Raw genomic sequence first — 20,699 nt, 5'->3', positions numbered from 1 at the left:
TCCTAATTGTGCTTTAATGCACCAGGCCTGTAGATCTACGTTCTCTCATTTTTTTCTATTGAGCTAAATTAAAAAAAAAAAAAAAAAAAAAACACGCAAACGGAGCGGATCAAAACGAGGCTTCTTACAGAAATATTGTAGTGACAGTTCATATTCCCAAGAGTTTCCACAGTTGTATCTTTGCGCTGTGTGTTTGTGTTTTATTTGAACCATTAGTGAGGTGGCTGTTATATTTTTTGACAGGTAGCTCGTAATAAAGTTTCACTGGTGAACTTTATTACATATAACTGCGAGCGTCAATGCCTGTGCTGAAAGTGTCAGTAATCAAGTTAATATTTCATTTACATCCAGGACAACTGACCCGGTTTTCTCGGCTCATTTTATCTAAACTAATCAGACGTTCCTCTCAATATGAGTGACAGGAAAAAATAGGAACTGTGTATCCGATAGAAGTTCAGACAAAACGCCACGCCGTGCTGTGCAGCACCATGTTGCTTGCAGCCAGCTAGGACACTCCAATAGAAAACAATGTAATCAAGCCCAAGTGTTTCCTAAATGCAAAACTATCACTGTTTTGTGCTTTATTTGCATTGCAGTGTTAAGTCCTTCCATTACCAAACTGAATGACTTAATTTTACTTATAGCTTAGCTGTTATTTCAGTTTAGTTTTTTGTCAGGAGAGAATTCAGCTGAGGGGGCACAGTGACCTTTTTGGACGGGCCTGGACCCCCATGGCCCGCCCCTAACGCCGACGCTGTCGCTCTGGTTCCCTTGACAAAAAGCCAATGGGATTTTTCCATTGGGTTTTGGATTATTGCAGAAAATAAACTCTGTGGCACACAAACGCTTATGATACATACATGTGTTGTTCAGCAAGATAATGTTCACAAATAAACAACACTTCTATGATTTTTGAAGCGTGAATGCAATTGCCATTAGTAAAAAGCTAACGTTAGGCTTCGTCTCATTTAGCAAATTGTTAGCAACCGCCTTTTTTAAAGACACATAAAGGCTTCAAAATTCACTAGTGAGGTATTTTCTGACGTATTTCATATCGTAGAACAAAACGTTAAAGTCTCTTGAAATTGTGTTGACCACAGACCTTATTTCAGGCATCTAACTAAAAATAAAAAACATTGACTAGCAGACGAGGGAACCGGAAGCGCTAAAATGCTAACTCATTTCTGGGTTTAAGGACTCATTCCTGTAGCACTCTTTAACTCTACTTTAGGAGCAACGGAAGTCAGACAGCGGCTGGCGGTACCACGGTTTTGCACTCTGCGGGTCACGTTACCGCAGTTTCACAAGCGTATCAGAGAACTACGGTGGCCTTCAGATAACATAGAAACGCAAAAGTCTCTCTCTAGAGCCAGTGTTGGTTTGTCCGTTCTGGGCTACTGTAGGCGGACTCCGTGAAGAGGATCCGCTCCCTATGTAGATATGAAGGACTCATTCTAAGCTAACGAAAACACAACAATTATTAGTTTCAGGTGATTATACACTAATGAAAACATAGTTATGAATATTATATTCCATTTCTCCTAATAGATCCCCCGAAATATTACACACTGTTCCTTTAACTTCAATTGTTTTTTTAACGTAAAATACATCACATGAGAAGAAGAATACACATTTATTATTTTTCCGTGATTTTAATATTTGAGATATACTAACCTTGACAGTATTAGCAGCCTGCAAAACTGAAGTTGTAGTGTATACAGTAAACCACCTGCCAACACAAGCAATTGCACCCACAAAGCTCACGTACATCTGTTGATCTCAAAATCATGACATTCATGCACATGCTCACTTACAAAAACAAAAATAAGCAGTTTTATTTATATAAAGATCACTGAAACAGATTTACTGCAATAAGATTAGTAGTTAATCTTAAATCTGTTCCTGGTAGCTTTTGCAAAGTTTCTGGTCACATGAAAGTTACCATACAAAACAGAAGGCTTGTTTTAGTACGCTAACTGGGAATGCTGTTTCCTTTAAAACAAGGCTCGTTCATTGAGAGACAGAGAGCCCTCAGTCTGGTCATGTTATCCCTCCGGTCACACCACGAGGAGTAGCAACAGTCGAAACACCATCAACAAACTGTAAGAAAGAGACAGCACATCAAAAATTAATCCGTAACATAATTTCACAATGTGTTTGCTTCATAACTTTATTGCATGTTGAGCAAGTTTGACTCTGACCTTAGTCCTGCCATAATGCCAGCAGGCATTAATTTTCCAGATTTGTTGTATCTCATTCCCATCACGACTGAGAGGACTCCCGAGGCAACTGAAAGACAGAAATACACCATGACATGATACCAAATTCTCTAACTCATGATCTGTTGAACAGCAGTATATTATTAGGAAGAGCTTCAGCCATACTCACTCAATGACACCTTGATGTCCCTTGGGTCATAAGAGACATTGAATGCACCATAAGCAGATAACAAACCAAAAACTAAACCAGCCATCAGGGACATCACGCTGCCTACAATGACATAAAAGACACATGATGATAATCAGGGTTAATTAACAAATTAATCAAGTGGCAGAGAGTTTTTTGGTTCTGACAAAATGAAAAGCTTTCGTTTCAAATATTTTCATTAGGAAGCATGTGCATGTCAGTGATACAGACTTCTGTGGGGTGTGTATCATGCCTCATTTCTGGTATATATAAACGAAAACAGACAATACTACTTTAGAGTAATGTAACCTGTGCAGAATCTTAAACTGTATCAAACAGTGTTTGGCATTCAAAGAACAAATGTGAACATACTTCAAGATCTTGTCCCAGATGTCCTCAGCTATTTCTATCCCTAGGTCTTTTTCCCTGTCCTTTTTTTATACAGCTCATATCTACTTGCTTAAGGTCTTGAAATGTATTGTATTGTACCGAACACCCCCACAACAGCCTGTTCTCCCTCCTGCCCTCTGGTAGAAGATACAAGACCCCCAGGACTCTCACCAGCAGACTGAGGAACAGTTTTTTCCCCCAGGCCATCAGACTTTTAAATAGGTAATTCATACGACACCTTCTCACAGCAAAATATATCTTATACTGTATATACTGTATATGTTCTTAATGTATATGTTCTTAATATGCCTGTATATATTCTTAATATGCCCTTGTACAAAGTATTTCCTTTTATAATTGTAATATAACTTATTATTTTAATAGAGCTTCCCAGCAAAAAGCATTTCACACGATTGTACCTGTATAACCGGCGTGACAATAAACATGTTGAATCTTGAATCTTTGTATATAAATGAAACTGGATGTTTTATCTACTAATACAGTCTAAAATGAAAAGCTTTTCAACCTTTTCTCTTGTATCCCATGTATCCTCCGAAGAGGATGGCTGCAGCATAGCCAAACCCAATCCAGTCCACTGCCATCACAAAGCTGCAAAACACAAAGTACAGCACAGGGATGTCAGGTATTCATGTTGAAGACTTTTAAATAGCAAAGCTTACCAAAAAAGGATGGCATGTCTTCCAGACTCTGTCATCTGGCAAGAGGTTAAGGTCCATCAGGACCAAAACCTCAGTTATTGTCATTTTTCCACATACAAAGTACACTGTTAAAACGAAATGTCGTTGCTCACGGACCAAGGTGCAAACACAGACATACAAAAACAGTCACAAGCATAGAAGATAACACAGTGAACAAAGTGCGATGGTGCAGCACAATACAAAGTGGATGACAGGATATTATCAGAGTAAAGCAGTATAAAATCAATCAGGTCTTTAAAAGTGCTATATATATAAAAACACAATGACTCTCCAGTAGTTCTCCTTGTACAAATACCTAATAAATAGATAAATAGATAAATAGAAATGTCAGTGCAAATAGTGTCAGTGAAAATAGTAGTCCTTAAATGTCTGTTTCATGTCCAGCATGAGACGTGTATATCGGTAGAATTTAAATTGTTTTATTCTTATTTTATTCTAAAGTTTTTATCTATTCTTTTTGTTATTATACTGTTTATTTGCACCAACAAAACCAAAGCAGATTCCTAGTGTATACTATAAACTAGTGTATACCTCTTACACCTGGTAATAAACACGATTCTGATTCTGATTCTGATTCTAATTCTGATTCTGATTCTGATTCTAATTCTGATTCTGATTCTGATTCTAATTCTGATTCTAATTCTGATTCTGATTCTAATTCTGATTCTGATTCTAATTCTGATTCTGATTTTGAAAACAACAACACTCAAAACAGACTGCTAAACTAAGCTAATGCTAACATTGAAGCACTCTTGAGACAATTTAGTCACCACAAACCAGACGACTAGCTTTAACACCAGCAACTTTACCTCTTTATAAACCTTTCAGCACAATAATACTTGTACTTTAGTACTTTAACCCCTGTTGTCAAGAAGTGTGACAGATCTCTAGGTGTCGCTGTGAGACCTTTAGCTAGCTATCTAAGTGGTTAAAACATTATAACATAAACAGAGGAAGCGTTAAGACAAACAGCTCATATTCTATAATACATTACCTCATGTGAAGTACGTATTGTTATCATATTATCACTCTACATTCATTTAGTTTAGGGTAAATATGACATACCTTAGAGTCCAAAGGAGCAGCAACACAACACACACGATTCAATCTGTGACTCTTTTCCTGGTTACTGCCCACTAACCATACTAAGCATGCGCCAACAGGTTAGTGCTGTGTTCGAAGTCTTTCAATAAAGTGGGAAAGTAGTGTTTCGTAACATTAATAATCAATACTGGTAGATGAATAACTTTTTTTGTTCCCAATTAAATAACCACAATAAAAACAAATATATATATATTATTATTATCAAAATCTATTTAAAATGTTACTGAAAAATCATCTAGCTGAACAACTCAAACGTCCCAAATTCACTGCATGACAGCTTCCACATTTGTTAGGGAATATTACTATCACTAAATACAAACAGAGGCAGATCCTGCATTTTATCTATTTGTTTTAGTCCTGTCTTTCAAAGGGGGACCAGTGTCAAAATCTAGTTTTAAGACCTTCATTTTTTATTTATTGACGGACTGTTCACACTATGTTCACCCATTCACTCTGTATCTTTTATATCTCTTTTATTGTCTTTATAATTTTTGTATATCTTTACCTCTCATGTGATTCACTCTGTTTGCTGATGTTGCTGCTTTGACACCTGAATTTCCCTCCGGGGATTAATAAAGGTTCATCTTATCTTAATTATTAACATTGGGCTCATAATTCTACTACCACAAACTTTACACATATAAAACCTAGGGATAGGTAGTATTATATGAACATAGTAGCACTGGCTGGTCCCGGTTTCTGTTCTTACAATAAAGCTGCCATGTGCAGTCTGCTGTGTCCACTGTGCTTAATGCGGACGGGTGTGGAGGTAGGTGGTAAATAAGGGTCCAAAGGTTGATAGAAATTGAAAAATGAAAAGTAGTTCAGAGTAAATTAAAGAAAAAGATGAAATTGTGCATAAGGCATCTCAAATTTTTCATTTGAAGTCACCATGCAATTACAAAAATGGCAACTTGGGTGTGTCTTTAAACAATCATGTGTTCATGACAGTAAGACAAGAGAGAAAACCTAATTCTTCCCAAAGAAAACCACTTTATTTCAATCTCACCCCCCATTTCCAGAACTTATATACATTAAAGGTTTCATCATTTCATAATAGTCCTAATAAAAGTGTAAATCAATGCATTCTTCGAGCAAAATAAGCCACTATGAACCGTAGACAATGTGACCGCATGCTGCAGTGAGCAGCAGCTCCAGCAGAGCGCTCCCATGCAGTCACCTGGTGGAAAGGAGCCGCTATGGCCCTCGGTGAGAGGCCTGAGGACCAACTCCTCCAAAGAGAAGGCACACATTTCCAAAATCAGTTGGCATTTTAAATACTGTCTACATAGAGTTTTTCCTGATGAGTTACAGTCTGATCTTGTCAGGATAAAAATGACTATAAAATGGCTGACAAGAGTCATTTAAGAACAAGGAAGGATTATTCAAGTGAGGTATTGGAGCGACATGTAAAAACTATGAAATTTACAGTACCATAATGAAAACATAAATCTCAGACTAACTCTAGACGAGGACAAGACGGCAAACATGTAAAGTGACTCGTGGAAAAATGCAATGGTTTCATTACAGTAGACAACAACGATGGACAAACAGTGCATTTCACAGAACAGTGACATTTATAATACAAATGGCTTTGAGTGCACAGAAACCTGCGATATACTGTTAACATGGCTTTGTCAGCTTTTTGCTAGGTAGATACTTTTGTGTGAGCTGTAACATGGTATTCAAAGTAACAAATGCATAGAAAAGTTACGCTGAGCTGTGAAGAAACCATTATAAAAAATGTTATTATAATGTATTTAGGCAAAAAAGAAGAAGAAAAAGTTTCTTTGCTGTCATCCGGGCTGGCATTAAACAAGTATTGCTCAACTTAAAACACATGTAGGACATCACGGTAAATACATCAGGTTTTGGCAATGATTGACATTTTATGGTTAAAGCAAAATTTAACGGTAGAACATTTTTCATTTCAAAAATGAGACTCAAAAATGTACAATAGATTGGATTTTTTTAAGGATAAACATTTGTCAAATCAAAATCTTGGGTGTCGGGAAACTAAAAAAACATTTACTCTTTCATACTGTATATGCATAAATGAGAGTGTTTTACAGCTACATTCATTATCAGTATATAAAACAAAATGATGAATGGTAAACAATGCAGCTGGTGTCATGTTTATGAGCCCCTATACAGGACTGCATGCTACTTATTTTGTTCTACTAATGTATAAAAACATCAGTTTAAATGATCAAAGTGCATAAACCTCCTGACATGGGACTTGGCATAAATAACATTACAACCAATGTCAATGAGTCAGTGCACTTCAATAATTAATGATCCATCATCAGAAGTCTGGTGTACTGTGTCAGCTACATACAGTAGCTGAGCATGATCATTAAACGCACACTTTGTTCTCACAAATATGCGGCATACAAGAGCTTTTAAACTGGCCAATGTTTGATGGGAAGGTGAGCATGCATGAATACTAATTTGGCTAAATCTGATGAAGGGGGGGGATTATTTTAAGAGAAGTATATAGCTATTTTTTTTAATTTTATAGTAGATAAGGGGTATTTTTGAGAAAATACTTTTCACCACTCAGGTTTTCTCATCATTTCAGGCTGCAAATCCAAATAACGCGAGGAAACAAGTAGCACAAAAAGCTTAACATTTCTCCGTATCTCCGTTCAGCTTTCAGCTCAAGGTCAACAGTGAGCCAGACATGTGGGGTAAATCTCTGAGCCTCTTTATCAGATACTGCTCTGCATCTGGAACACACCTTTGTGTTGTTGCGGAAACAGGAAAACCTCCATGTCTTTTGTGCGTCTCATCGTGGCAGCCTCTGCCCTGTTTCGTTAAGGAAAAGTGTTCACCCACAGCCAGCCCAGCAGCGTCCCGAACACCCAGGTTCTCACGTACAGTTTCCTGCCGTTATCCGTCAGCAGCAGCGGCATTGTCAGTGCCCCCAAGATCATCACTGACGGGAGGGTTTTAGAAAGGTTCAGAGGGGAGTGCTTGCCTTCCCCGGGGAACCTGCATATTTTGTCTGCATCCTTCGACTCGTAGAAATCCGTCAGCAGCCTTTGAAAAAGACAGATAGCTCTCTTAGGAATTCAGCCCGTCTTAGAAAAAGCACAGGGTCTACAAGAAATCTGGATCAGGAAAACCGGGATTTTTACAGCCGTTACAGCACAAAAAAATGCACCCAAATCACAGCGGGGCTTTTTGTGGCTTGGTTGGTGTTGTTAATGTTGGACTCAGCACATTACCACTTTCCATCCTAAATATATTGAAGAGAACTGCTATTATTTTAAAACACATCTTTAATTCAGTCTATATTAGTGGTTCTGGTCTTTTTCTGTCATATCCCCCATGTAAAGTGATCTTCAACTAATGATTATTTTCATTATCCATTAATCTGCTGATATTTTTGATTTGATTTTTATTATTTATTTGAGTTTATTTATGTATTTCTTTATCGTCAAATTTAACGATTTTATTGTATTTACTTAATTTTTTTTTTTCAGATTTTTTTTCTTTCTTTCTTGGCATTAGTTTTATAACCAACCACTATATAGACAGGCAGACCCTTCTTGTTTCTGTGTTGGGTAGCAGTGGGCGTTGAGTCAATTTGAAATAGAGTGAATGTATCATATTGTATGTCATCTTTCTAAGACTGATGTGCATATTGTAAAATAAAAATTGTCATAAAAAAAAACTGTTGGTCGGACAAAACAAGACAGTTGGATAAATCAAATAAAAAAATATATATATATAAATAAATAAATAAAATGCAAGAGAATAGTGAAAAATTAATAAAAACATATTTTTGTTTCATTTGATTTATTCAACTGTCTTGTTTTGTCCGACCAACAGGCATAGATTAGTGGTTCCCAACCTTTTTCCTTAAGGGACCCCTTTTCTATCATTGAGTACTGACGACCCCTGACTAAGTGGCATATTTTATGGATATTTCATATTATATTCAATGCATATAATATGCAATTTAGGGACTTTTAATACAATTCTCTGTATTGTGTTTTTTTTTTTTTAAACAATCATTTATAATTAATAGCCCTCATTTGCTTCTTTTTTGACAAATTTAATTCAGTGTTTTCTTCTCCCTGATGCTTATCCATCGTTCTATCAGCTCTTTGGTTGTTTTAACTGTGAACTTTTCTAATGCAGGACGAGGCTGTTTAGCAGAGACGGAATATAACTTGTATTCACGTCTTCACCGTGCCCTTATACTGTTTATATCTTAAATAATAATCCAAACTTTAAAAATAACAATTTCATTTAGTTTTCTTCACAGAAATGAATGAAATGCTGAGATATAGGCCAACTGTATATTATTTTAAAAAGTTGTCTTACACGCCTTAAAATCAAGAAGGCGTTACGACCCCCTGTGAAGCTTTGGTTGGGAACCAGTGGCATACAAGTCTTACAAGTTTTATCATTTTTGCTTAAAAAAATGGCTTAAAAGTAATGTTACTTTTATCTGCGATAACAATATTTGGTAAACCTGTAACAAACTAATTTACATTTTATTGAAGGAATATCTAGATCATGACCTTTATGTTTCACCCAGTTTGAGAACAACTGATCTATACTAAAAGGAAGTGCACATAATCAGATTCTCAGAATAAGCTAGAAGTTTTTTTTAGAAGGTAAATTAGATATATGTGGTTGTAACTGCTGGCGTGCGAAAGCAAAACATTTAAAAACATCACTGCAGTTTACCTATATTATATAGATTGAATAACAAGCAATTTCAAGATGACTAATTGTTACACACACACACACACACACACACACGCACACACACACACACACACTTACCGGTCCTTGATTTCAAACCGCTCGTGCAGCCACCTGCGGAAAAACAGCGTCTCCGTAGGAATTTCCTTTATGTCCACGCGGTCAAAGTGTATGTGGACTCGGGGACATTCCTTGCACAGGAATTCTGTCAAACACAAAAAAAATAAAGAGACTAAACAAAAACAGGAAAAGCCTTTCAGCGAAACGGCACGTAGAGTAAGCACTTAAAATCAACACGAGGTGACAATGATAGAGTGGAGCTGCTGTGACGCTGAGATGCCAGGCAAGGCCCTTTGATTCAAGAGAGTAAAGACTGGTAATGTATAACAGCTTGATGGTCAAACTGGTGCACCACAGTTAGATAACCGATTACCACACTAGGACAGAATCAGACCAGTAATCAGATCTGATAATGAAAATCAATTCAAGTTTAAATGTACAAAAGTCCAATTTAATATCTGAAATAATACTAAATATTCAAAATTTAAACTGAATATTCATTATTTGTATAATGAGATAACAACCATTCTGTTTCAGCATCACCTTATAAATGTTCCTTAAAACAAATGTTAAAATGTTTCAGTGTCAAGTCAAAAATAACCTGTCAGAGCACTAAGCAAAGAAAGAAAAGTGTCTGAGAAGGTCAGACATAAAAATGTATCCAAGTGTGAACGCTCAAGGCTACACGTGTATCCCCAGAGACCTTCCAGTTCCTGTTTCCACAACATGCAATATTATCAGGAAACCGCGCGCCGCGGCCAAAAAAGGAAATTTGATCGAAGTCAGCAGCGAAAGATTGCTTCACTTGCGGAGAGAGAGCGCCTCAATCAGCTGCTGCACGGATTTAAATCGACCTTCAGACACAATACGTGCCACTTCAATAAACACTGACCACCCAGCGAAAGACGGGCTGGAGAGACACACACGAACACATGATTTATTTTTACACACATGAAGAAGCCAAAGTCACTCTTAAAAGCAGGTCATGTGTGTGTTTGAGCAGAGCAATGTTCCAAAACACACTTTAAAAACAACTTCCTGGCATTGAAGAAGGAAATCAACTCTTTGCTCTGCAGCGACAAACACCTCCTGATCTAAATCATTTTAATAAACTCTAGTAGCGCTGAAAATGAATCTTTAATATCTTGAGTCGTCTGCATACAAAGAGGAGACCGTGCTGCTACTAAAGAGGTGCAGGGAGCTCATTCATTCATATGAAGTAGTTGATGGTAGATACTTTGTTATCCCAAAGTATTCATTTAATTGAATGCCTTGAATTCTTTAACAAAAAAATCGAGACACAGAAATATGTCGACTAAATATATCAGTTTCAGTGTTTAGAGAAAAAGAGGAACTGCTAATATTTCCATCCACAGTCAAATGAAAATACTAAATTACATTTCGAACGAATGCAGAAACTACTGCAATATGTTTTAGCATGTCTAATATTTCATTCCTGTGATCAGATCAGACAAAATGAGGACAGTTGTGTTTCTTCAAGACACTATTTTTGGTTTCTGACAAACAAACGAAACAAAAAGTAAAGAACATTTCCCTGTAAAAACCTTACAAAGGTTACATGTTGGATTGATGAACTACTGACGCAAAAAGAGCAGTAAATGCGGATACGTGAGGCAGGCCACCGACAAATTAACATGTCATTCTGATTTGAATAAAAACGTATTAACCAAAATAAGTAAACGCATTTCCCTGAATAGACGGCATGTTAAACTAGAACACATTCAAAAACTGTTTTCAAATAATGAACCCTGCAGAGGGAATTCAATTATACAAGTACTGTACCCTAAGGCTGTGTGAATTACATTATAATACTGAATCTGATTTGAAGAAAAAAACATCCCTCTTGTATGTAGTTTGAAGTGGGTGAGTAAATCAACATTGCTAAAAAAAATAATAGCACATAATAGTAAAAATCCTTCCTGAGCTGCAGACCTTTATTCATAACAATCAGCTCTGTCCTCCAAGGAATGACAGGGATCCACCACAAAGAGCCTCTCATCTGTTTAATGTTTGAGCTTTCAGAAAATGGACCGTGATTTTGTGGTTGCAAAGCATAAATTGCTAAATTTAATATTTTGAACACGTCTGGCCATTTGTTCAAAAGAGACAAAATGGATTCGGATTACTGCAACTTTAAATGAAGACATTATTTTGGGTCGTGTATAGAAGGTAACCCCTCTCGCGAAACTTGCTGCCCATCAACCTCTCCTAACCTTAGTTGAATATTTTTTTTTAAGTAATACATCTACAGAGCTTTTAGCAAGGTGCCGAATAAAAGTATGGCTTTTCCTGAAAAAAATTATGATTGTGAATTAATCATTTAAAAAAATGTGGAGGGTCCAAAATGAATGTTTTGTTTATCTCTGTGGAAGATATCTGATGTTTGGTTCCTACTTCTAACAAGGCTTGTGAGCCAAAAGTAAAACAACGCTGGTATCACGTGGTATCTCTGGGTCGTCAGTTAGTGTGGAAAAAAACGGATAAATGGCTGAGATTGACGATAAGTGCCTGGCAACGACTTGTTGTGAAGTGAATGCAGTTGTACGGGGGAGGGAGAATGCAACATGTAGTGGCTGAATGTTATCTATAGCACCTTTAACCATTCAAGGTCAATGCCTAACCGTAACCATCTCAAGAAAGATCCGCAATTTGCGTGTTACCTTTCTAGACACAACCATTAACTTGTTAGGAAAATTTTAACTATGTTTTTTACATGTTTTGCTCAAATACCTTTTCAGCTTCTGGACACATCAGTAGTTTAAAAATGCTGTTATTACAGAAAAATTTGCACTTTATGTTGTGTCCTTTTTTAAATTATTAACTGACTATTGATTGTTAACATGTCTAATAATCAATTAAGGGAAATAGTTGAAATTGTAGTCCCAATTTCCAATTCTGACTTTACAGTGAGAGGTCAAACATTTTCAAAAAAGATTATATTTCCAAACTCAATATTATTTCAGCCAACTGACATAAGCTGTGATCTGAATTTTTAAATACAAGTCACATATTGTACACGAGCCGTACCTCAGGGCTCAATATGGCACCATCTCAACGAGTTGAAATTATTCAAACTGTCTTCATACTGATGAGAATCATTTGTCAGATGTGAAACTCAGATGTGAGTTTGGACGGTTGAGCTGCGGTGTGAACGCAGCCTCGGGTCACTTCCACTTCCTCGCGAAATCGCTAAAGTCACCTTCACCACATGAGACCAGGAAGTGCGTGATGATGAGAGGAATGCTTTTCTATTCTCCATGTTCTGTTTGCTAGAAAACACATCGATGTTTATTCCTGACTCAAACGGGATGTTTTCTTTTTTAAACATTCAAACAGTGCTTGTCGAACAAGCGGGGACACAGAATAATCAAAAACTCCCAAAACACAGAGTCGCGCTGTTTACAGGAAGACACGGCTGTTAATAGGTAATGTTTGTCATGTGATTATTTACTGAGGGGGTCTACACAATGTTGCAGGACTGATTATACACAAACACCTGTGTGTCTGTGGATACACTGAACAACAGAAGAGAGAGAGGCAGCTGCTGTTAGCTGACAGTCTGTAACTGCTTTTATATCCGGTGGTAAAATGCTGCTTGTATCTCTATGATGGGAAAAAAAACCCCACATCTCCCGCACCAATAACTGGTATTTACACATTAAAAAAAAACAAAAATGTTATCATGTCCACGGGCCATTGCATTCACACCCGGTATCAAAGAGTGTTCTCGTTATGTTGATTCTGCCAGCACTATGATTTAATCTCGATGTAAATAAGTTAGGCGGGGTTGGTGGATTTGTCAACAAACATGGCACGCTCCGAGTCAACGGAAGCAATGCCATGGGCGGACAGCATTCATATTTAAATAATGTTTGCGAAGAAAGAGTTATAGCCGTACAGACTGCATTTACATTTAGCTGAGATCCACCTCCAGATGTGGTCTGACCACATTCAGATCACAATACCTTCTCTCGTGCTTTAATACCTCGCATTAACAAACGGGTTTCCTTATCCACATAGGACATCCACTGGAATAATAACATGTTTTCACCACATTACCATCTACTACTGTGAATACAACAACAGGAAAGGAGCGATGACCGGGCAGAATAGATCGTGAGACTTCCCCTTCTTCTACCCTTCCAAACGTATTTCAGCTGCATGCGTCCTGTATAAGTTTACATCTTACACTTAATGACTTAAGACAAGATATCCAGGTACGGATCACATTGTGAGACCAGGTTAAATGATGGAAGCTGTGCAAAACTGAGCTTAACTGAGCCTCCTACACAGGTCCATGGCCAGATGCCCGCTTACCTGGCATTGATGGTGCAGGTTTTCTCCGACCGGAGGCGTCCAGCGTTCCCTCGTAGGCCACTGTGACGTCATACACGGCGTCCAGGTGGTCCTGCATGGCCTCGAGGGCTACGTGAGAGGCCTTCATTCGAGGTGTCAGCGTGTGCTTCAGGATAGCCAGTCCTTCGGAGAGCAACAGAAGTGATACGTTATTTATTCAATCATATTACCTGATTAAATACAGGTTATATTAACAGTGTGAATATGAAGCATGCCACATCAGCCTACACAATAGAAGATGTCGTGTAATCGCAACTACCCCAGAGGAGCATGGCCGGGAACCTTTGTTATCTCCCTATCTGTCCTCTAATTTCCTGTCAACTCTCTATTTTCCACTATCAAAATAATGGCTAAAAAACCCTCTCCAAAATACATATATGATATTTAAAATATTAAAAACACAGTAATTCTATGCGAATGCTTGTCTTGGTCAGTTACTGCACAGTGTGTTGTTCCCCTGTCGATGTGGCACCACCCTCCGCTCACTAATACCTCACTAATAGCAGATAATGTCATGTGCACATGTCGGCTCTGCAGGGCGATTTATTTGGATTAATGGGGGAAGGTGATATTCAGAGCTGTGGTCCAGAGATAGGCTTAATCTCTGCAGAATGGATGCAGATTGTGAGTCGATGCCTGACAGCATTCATAATAATAATGTTGATGCAACAAATGTATTCAGCTGGGAAATTGTATAGCTAGATTGAAATTTACATTGCCGTTAAATATAAATCACCATTTATAAATCAGTCAATTTCACTTCCTCGGGATACAAAAATAGCCAGAAGAGACATCTACTTTCAAACGGCTTATTTGTGAGCAATAAATTCTCTTATCGACCAGCAGCGAGTCCATTTAGTCCTCAAAACTTTCAGCTGCACCGGCTGGAATATTCAATCAGCAGTTTTGGTGGACGCTGACTAATTCCTGGCATCACACCAGTGATCCGATGACGACAGAAATTAAAAAAGTGCTAAATGTGAGATGGGGAGCATTTCTATTGCTTCCGCAAGGCCAGCACCTCGCAGTTAAAGGTGCTAACAGCTAAAACAAAAAGCCTGGGTGTTGACAAAGTTAACAGTGTTAACTTGGGGAGGAAACGAAAAAGAGGGTGCTACACTTCCGCAATGGCAGCGTCAGCTCTAACCACCGTATGAGAACAGTGCAGAGCGGTGGCTGTGACAATGAGGTCACTCGACCTCATTCTCTGCAAGTAAACATTGCTCCTCTATATCTTTACATAGCAAATAGTTGTTTGCTGCTATATTAATGTTCTGAATATTGTATGAAGCACTTTTAATATAGCAATTTGTATGCTTGTATAGCTCTACTAATTAAATCCTCAACAAAGGGGTAAAAACAAAATTGTCCAAGACATAATATAATTGGAATTTTCACTTTGTTAGAAAGTTGTGAACTTTGTAATACATTATCCTAATAATGAACGATATAAACTGAAAACTTTGAAATAAAGAATTTTTACAAATCCGTACGCAGCATGTGATGCTCAATGGTCAAAGAGTAACTTGCAGGGGTGATCACAGGTCACACAACTGAACTTTGTCTGTTTTACAGACTGAGTGGGCTGGGCTGAATTAGTATGCAGCAGTACAGCAGTAAATGGCTGCTATCATGCCAGTACCTTCTTTCGTAGCAAAAGCCTGACTGTCGGCGATAACATTCTTGAGCTCTGGATTATACCGAGTTCCTTCTGGGAAGATGACAAGGTACATCTGAGGGGGAGAGAAAAAAAAACACACATGATATCAAAGCCTCTTCAGTGTTTGGTTCTTACAGCACTGACCAAAATGGAATTTCTAACATTGACAGGATTTGTCGAACAAGAAACATGGAAACCCAAACGCTGTGATGAATATATAATGTTTCGAAGAAACCCTGATAGACCGTTGTCATCGCCTCGTTCCTTTAAATCTGTTTGGATTACAACTGAACTGAAAACTGTTGGTGATGTAGACTCAACCTGCTGCTGTATTCTTTCCTCTTTACCCTATTTCAGTCATGCCAGATAAGAAAGATGTCAACAAAAGTGACGCAATACGCAAATACACAAGGTCAACAATCACCAGGAAGTTGCATCCTTTTGAAATTTTTCTTTAGCACGAGTACTGAATGAATGCATATAAAAATCTTTCTTTTTCAGCTTCTGCAAATTATAGAGGGCGTGAAGGCTTTTTCGACAATAAGTACTTCCTCACATTTTCAAATGATGAACCAATGCAGCAGTTTATAAAATAATTAGTAACTTATTTGTGAATTACTGGAATCAAAGAGCAGGTGAGTTTTCAGTCAAACAGAAACAAAGATGAAAATGTATATGATGTTCAAATGAGTGCACTGATATGTGACAACTGATTGTTTACTAGTGCTACAACTAATGATTATTTTCATTGTTGATTAATCTGTTAATTATTGAATGTCGATCAGTGTTTCCCAAAGCCCAAGATGACGTGCTCAAATGTCTTATTTTGTCCACAACTCAAATATATTCAGTTTACTATCATAGAGGAGTAAAGAAACCAGAAAATATTCACATTTAAGAAGCTGGAATCAGAGAATTTAGACTTTTTTTTTCTTTAAAAAAATACTCCAACTGATTAATCGACTGTCATAATAGTTGGCGATTAATTTAATAGTTGACATCTATTAATCGTTGCAGCTCTCATGTTAACTTTCACCACTTCACAATAGAGCTTTCATAGTGTACCTTCAGGTCACAAGCCCAGGCTCACTTCTGTCGACACACATGCACACACACACACTAATCCCCCACAGTTAAATCCCCCAAAAGTGATTAAAAACAAGCCCTTTCAACACAATAACACACTGCAATTGAACCCTCCTGCAGCTAATATCTCATTATCCATTTAATTTCATTGGTGCTGCCGTCATCGGATGTTCTGTTAATACAAGCTCTTAGAAAATATTTACATTAACATCCTAATTACAAATTTTGAAAGATTATTGCAGAAAGCTCTACAGTGAATTCAAGTGGTGAAAGTTTAAAAACAAGCTTCTAATGATCAGAAAAATTTGGTAAATAAGGCCCCGTTTGAAGATATGATTTGTCTTTGAAGTCCAACATTGAAAACTGAAATTTCGTCTTTGAGGGGGAAGACGTGACCGCAGACCGTACGTCAACCTTAGAGAGTAAATGTTCATTTAGAGCATTTATAAAGTGTACTTACTGGTGCTCCAGATAGAGTCTGAGTGATTAGCTTCTTCTTCATCGCCGGTTCATCGAAGTTTGCACTGCGTTTCACGTAGGCTCCTCCATGCTAAAACAGAAAGATAATATGGTGAGAACAGCAGCGGGGGAAAGTGATTCATGTTTCATTTACATTTGTGATTTACAATGACAAATGACATTCAAATACTCACACAGTTGCATTACCTGAGAGAAATACCATCCGTACAGCGGGAGCCACTTGAGCCCATCTTTAAGGACGTATCGGACATGGCCGAGAGCACTCTGCCTGATGGCGAGCATGTCAGCGATGATCCAGTCGGCTACAAGGAAAACCAATGGTAGAGATTAGATATTTACTGCAATCTGTGCTTCACACTAGACTGAGATTTTAATATGTAAATGTATTACCTGTACATTGGTGATTAGACAGGTAGATGACATTCTCTTTGTTCTTTGGTATATCTCCATATATAATAATCTACAGAGAAAGCAGGTTAAAAGGTATTAATACAGACTCCAGCAAAATAGGTGACAAAATTATTCTACACTAAAGATAAAGAGTTCTTTTGTTTTGTTAAATATTTAAACTGCTTTGGGGATTTGTTTCTAGTTCAGATTGATTTTGCCCATTTTTATAAAAACTAAACCAGCATTGACTGCAGCTTTTTAATAAAAGAGGATTCATAAAAAAAGGTCCCTTGTTTCATGGCATGAGTTGATGAGATGCAGGCAGTTATGTTACGTAAAACACCATCAATGTTGTTTTCCTGCAAACTCTAACGTACAATAATACAAAGTGTACGAGGAGTGGCAACAAAAGGGCAAAAGAATGCAGACATTCTTGGCACGCAACTGGTTCATCAACTACAACATTAGCCTCTGTGCCTGGCACCACTTTATTCTAAGAGTTACAACAAATGCAGACACTTTCAAAAAAAATGCACTGATCTGCACGGAGTGTGCATGCAATATTAATTAAGTTGCAAAGCCTGCACACAGCCAGTCAGAGGCAGCTGTCACTCATGAGTGTGTCCTTGTATTTCTATTATGAGACTAGATATTAGTGGGTAAAAAATCCCCCATCCTTGATAAACACAGTTCCATACATGGTGACAACCAGGGTCTAAAATTAAGTTTTTTTCCTCACGTGCCACTGTGGCAGGTCACTGAACATTTCTACTAGCCACACAACTGTTTTGTCTGCCACTTCTGAAGTCTATGTAGAACGCTTTAGAATCGTAAACATTAGGGCTGTGCATTGGCAAGAATCTGGCGATAGGATACGTATCACAATACAGGGGTTACAATGCAATATATCTCAATATATTGCGATACTGTAATTAAGGCGATACATTGCGATTTTAAAAAAATCTAATTTTCGGAAAAACTATCATAGTATAAATAACACTGCTATATGCATCAAATCTTGAGCATTAAAAAGTTAACTTTTTTTTATGCAATCAGAATAGTAGGATCTGCATTTGCATATCTTTTGCAAATAAAGTAAAGTATTTCCTGAGTTAATCTTTGCATGTAAACTATTTAATTTAGTTTAATTTAATTTAGAATTGATTTTAAGATTGTATAACTAACTTTTAAAGCTCTGCATGGTTTGGCACCAAGCTACATCACTGAGCTCCTTACTCCCTATGTGCCACCGCGTAACCTGAGGTCCTCTTACTTGGCTCTACTGGTTGTACCATGCAGGTCCAGGCTGGTGACTAACGGTGACAGGGCCTTTGCCATCAATGCCACCTAGACTGTGGAACAGCCTACCTCGGGATCTCAGGTTAGCCAGCTCTATTAACTACTCTAGTTCTCTATTACAGCACCTTTTCCAACACCTTATATTGTCCTCTTTTGACATATGTGTAGTAACTTATTGTTTTGATACCACTGGTTACGGGTTTTAGTTTTCTCATTATTTGGTCTTGTTATGTTTTGTTCTTTTATTGTTGTTTTTATTTTGTCTGTATTTCATTGTATCTGTGCAAGCACTTTGAAACTATGTTTAGAAAGGTGCTATACAAATAAAGATTATTGTTATTATTATTATTAATAATTAGAATTCAATAGAGTTTTTGAGAATTAATACAGTATCACAAAACACAATATTGCAATACTCAATATTTTTGTCCACCCCTAGTATACACTGTGGTAGCAGACAGTAGAAATATGGATTATGGCCCACCATAGAAAACAGGCTCTGAAACCATAGCAAATAAAAGAAGCATGCCCCAACTAAGAAATAATCTTATTTAACAAAAAATAATTTAGTTTAACAAAATGTTGGTTCTAATAAATGAGACTAACTAAGTTAATACTAAATAAACTATACAGAATATCTATCATGGTGGCAGGTGACCTGAAAGTTGTACCTGCCACAGCCACCCTGTATTTGGCAGGTGGCAGGTGCTGATTTCATTCCCCTTGGTGACCACACACTATGATGAGTCTAAGGGAAGTGAAAGCATCACTCACCTCAACTCCTGTGTAGTTCTCAAAGAAGAACAGGACCATACTCTGGTATATGGAGTACAACCTGTCGTCCAGTCTGTGATACACTCTGGCAGGTAGGACAGTAGAAAACAACCTCCAAACCCCCCATGACAGCAGGTAAGCTGGAGCTGTCCCCAGCATGATGGTGGCTGGAAACCAGTACCGCAGAGAGTATGTGTGCACCACCAAGGAGAGCAGCATGGTCTCTCCACAAACCTCAACCTCTCTGAGCTCCACTAAAGTAACAAAGAAGTGGACTGTATGATTCTGTAGATTGCAGCAGACACTATCTATCCCACAGCTCACCTGGCCTACTTTCAGCACACCTGTCCTGACAAGTCAGCATAAGAAAGAATGGAAGTGAAAGAGCAGAGAGGAGAGCTAAAGCTAAAGCTAATGTTAACCTTGTGTGTGCAGAAAGGCAGCTTAAAGCACACTACCATCCAGCCATACTGAAATATAGAAACCAAACAAAGTTATCTGCTTATTAAAGACATCTCAGAGCAGCAAACACAACATCAACCTGAGCATTAGTAGTAGAAGTTAAAGAGAGAAACCTTTAGTTAGCCTACTATCTGTTATTTAACAGCTTCAGCCACAACAGGAAGTTTTACCTTCAGCTATAGTTACTATAAACTTGTCTTTTCTAACCTGGATAAGATGATAAAGTTCAACCTAAACAATAGTTGAGTTGTTAAAAGGTAGAATAGTTTCTATTTCCTCCCTCAGTTGTTCATCTTTTATCCCAGGAGCAGCTAGCTCTTCAGAAACTAGCTGCTTGCAGCAAATGTCACACACACACGCCTCCCTACGTAATGCCACACTGCAGCAACGACGACGCTGATTGGTCGGGTGACGTAGGAGAGGGCCAGCCAATGGGCTCCATGAGTTCTCTACACTCCATTTCTTAAAGGGCCATGACACTTTTTTTTTTTTTAATTCCCACTGCAAGTTTTATCATGCTTTAACACAAATTAAACAAAAAAAAACATTTTTAAAAAGCATGTCATAGTGTTTACTTATTTATTATTAGCACATTTATTCCAATTTTATAATATCACATGAAAAATAATTCAATCTGACACATATGATTTCATAATGTTTTCATAACAGTGTTCAAGATTCAAGATGTTTATTGTCACACCAGTTGTACAGCTTTCCCCAAAATGTCAAACTATTCCTTTACAGTGCAGTACTAAAAGCGTTGTTCTTTT

General features: G+C 37.6%; 2 protein-coding genes across 2 annotated transcripts; both read right to left on the bottom strand.

Moving 5' to 3' along the window:
* Window positions 1-1,628: 1,628 nt before the first annotated feature.
* zgc:163080 (uncharacterized protein LOC799515 homolog) lies at window positions 1,629-4,708 on the bottom strand. Its single transcript, XM_037782420.1, has 5 exons — window positions 4,581-4,708; window positions 3,323-3,405; window positions 2,389-2,490; window positions 2,202-2,289; window positions 1,629-2,100 (listed from the first exon to the last, which is right to left on the bottom strand). The coding sequence occupies exons 2-5, from the start codon at window positions 3,396-3,398 to the stop codon at window positions 2,058-2,060; spliced, it is 309 nt and encodes a 102-aa protein (XP_037638348.1). The 5' UTR covers window positions 3,399-3,405; window positions 4,581-4,708; the 3' UTR covers window positions 1,629-2,057.
* Window positions 4,709-5,592: 884 nt separating this feature from the next.
* On the bottom strand, window positions 5,593-20,303 carry agpat5 (1-acylglycerol-3-phosphate O-acyltransferase 5 (lysophosphatidic acid acyltransferase, epsilon)). The gene is made up of 8 exons (XM_037782362.1): window positions 19,468-20,303; window positions 17,395-17,464; window positions 17,191-17,306; window positions 16,985-17,074; window positions 15,421-15,511; window positions 13,740-13,901; window positions 9,423-9,546; window positions 5,593-7,661 (listed from the first exon to the last, which is right to left on the bottom strand). The coding sequence occupies exons 1-8, from the start codon at window positions 19,684-19,686 to the stop codon at window positions 7,436-7,438; spliced, it is 1,098 nt and encodes a 365-aa protein (XP_037638290.1). The 5' UTR covers window positions 19,687-20,303; the 3' UTR covers window positions 5,593-7,435.
* Window positions 20,304-20,699: the final 396 nt, after the last annotated feature.

Source organism: Sebastes umbrosus, chromosome 10 (genome assembly GCF_015220745.1).
Source record: "Sebastes umbrosus isolate fSebUmb1 chromosome 10, fSebUmb1.pri, whole genome shotgun sequence".
Taxonomy (NCBI): Eukaryota; Metazoa; Chordata; class Actinopteri; order Perciformes; family Sebastidae; genus Sebastes; species Sebastes umbrosus.
This window is presented reverse-complemented; position numbering and strand designations above follow the sequence as displayed.

Bases quoted from the DNA above. Each gene is read 5' to 3' on its own strand.
- zgc:163080 (XM_037782420.1), bottom strand. From the start codon at position 3,398: ATGGCAGTGGACTGGATTGGGTTTGGCTATGCTGCAGCCATCCTCTTC. The intron at 2,491-3,322 runs GTTGAAAAGCTT...ATGTCATTGTAG, and splicing joins CATGGGATACAAGAGAAAAG to GCAGCGTGATGTCCCTGATG. The intron at 2,101-2,201 runs GTCAGAGTCAAA...TCTTTCTTACAG, and splicing joins GGCATTATGGCAGGACTAAG to TTTGTTGATGGTGTTTCGAC.
- agpat5 (XM_037782362.1), bottom strand. From the start codon at position 19,686: ATGCTGCTCTCCTTGGTGGTGCACACATACTCTCTGCGGTACTGGTTT. The intron at 17,075-17,190 runs GTAATGCAACTG...TTTCTGTTTTAG, and splicing joins ACGGATGGTATTTCTCTCAG to CATGGAGGAGCCTACGTGAA. The intron at 15,512-16,984 runs GTAAGTACACTT...TCTCCCCCTCAG, and splicing joins AGACTCTATCTGGAGCACCA to ATGTACCTTGTCATCTTCCC.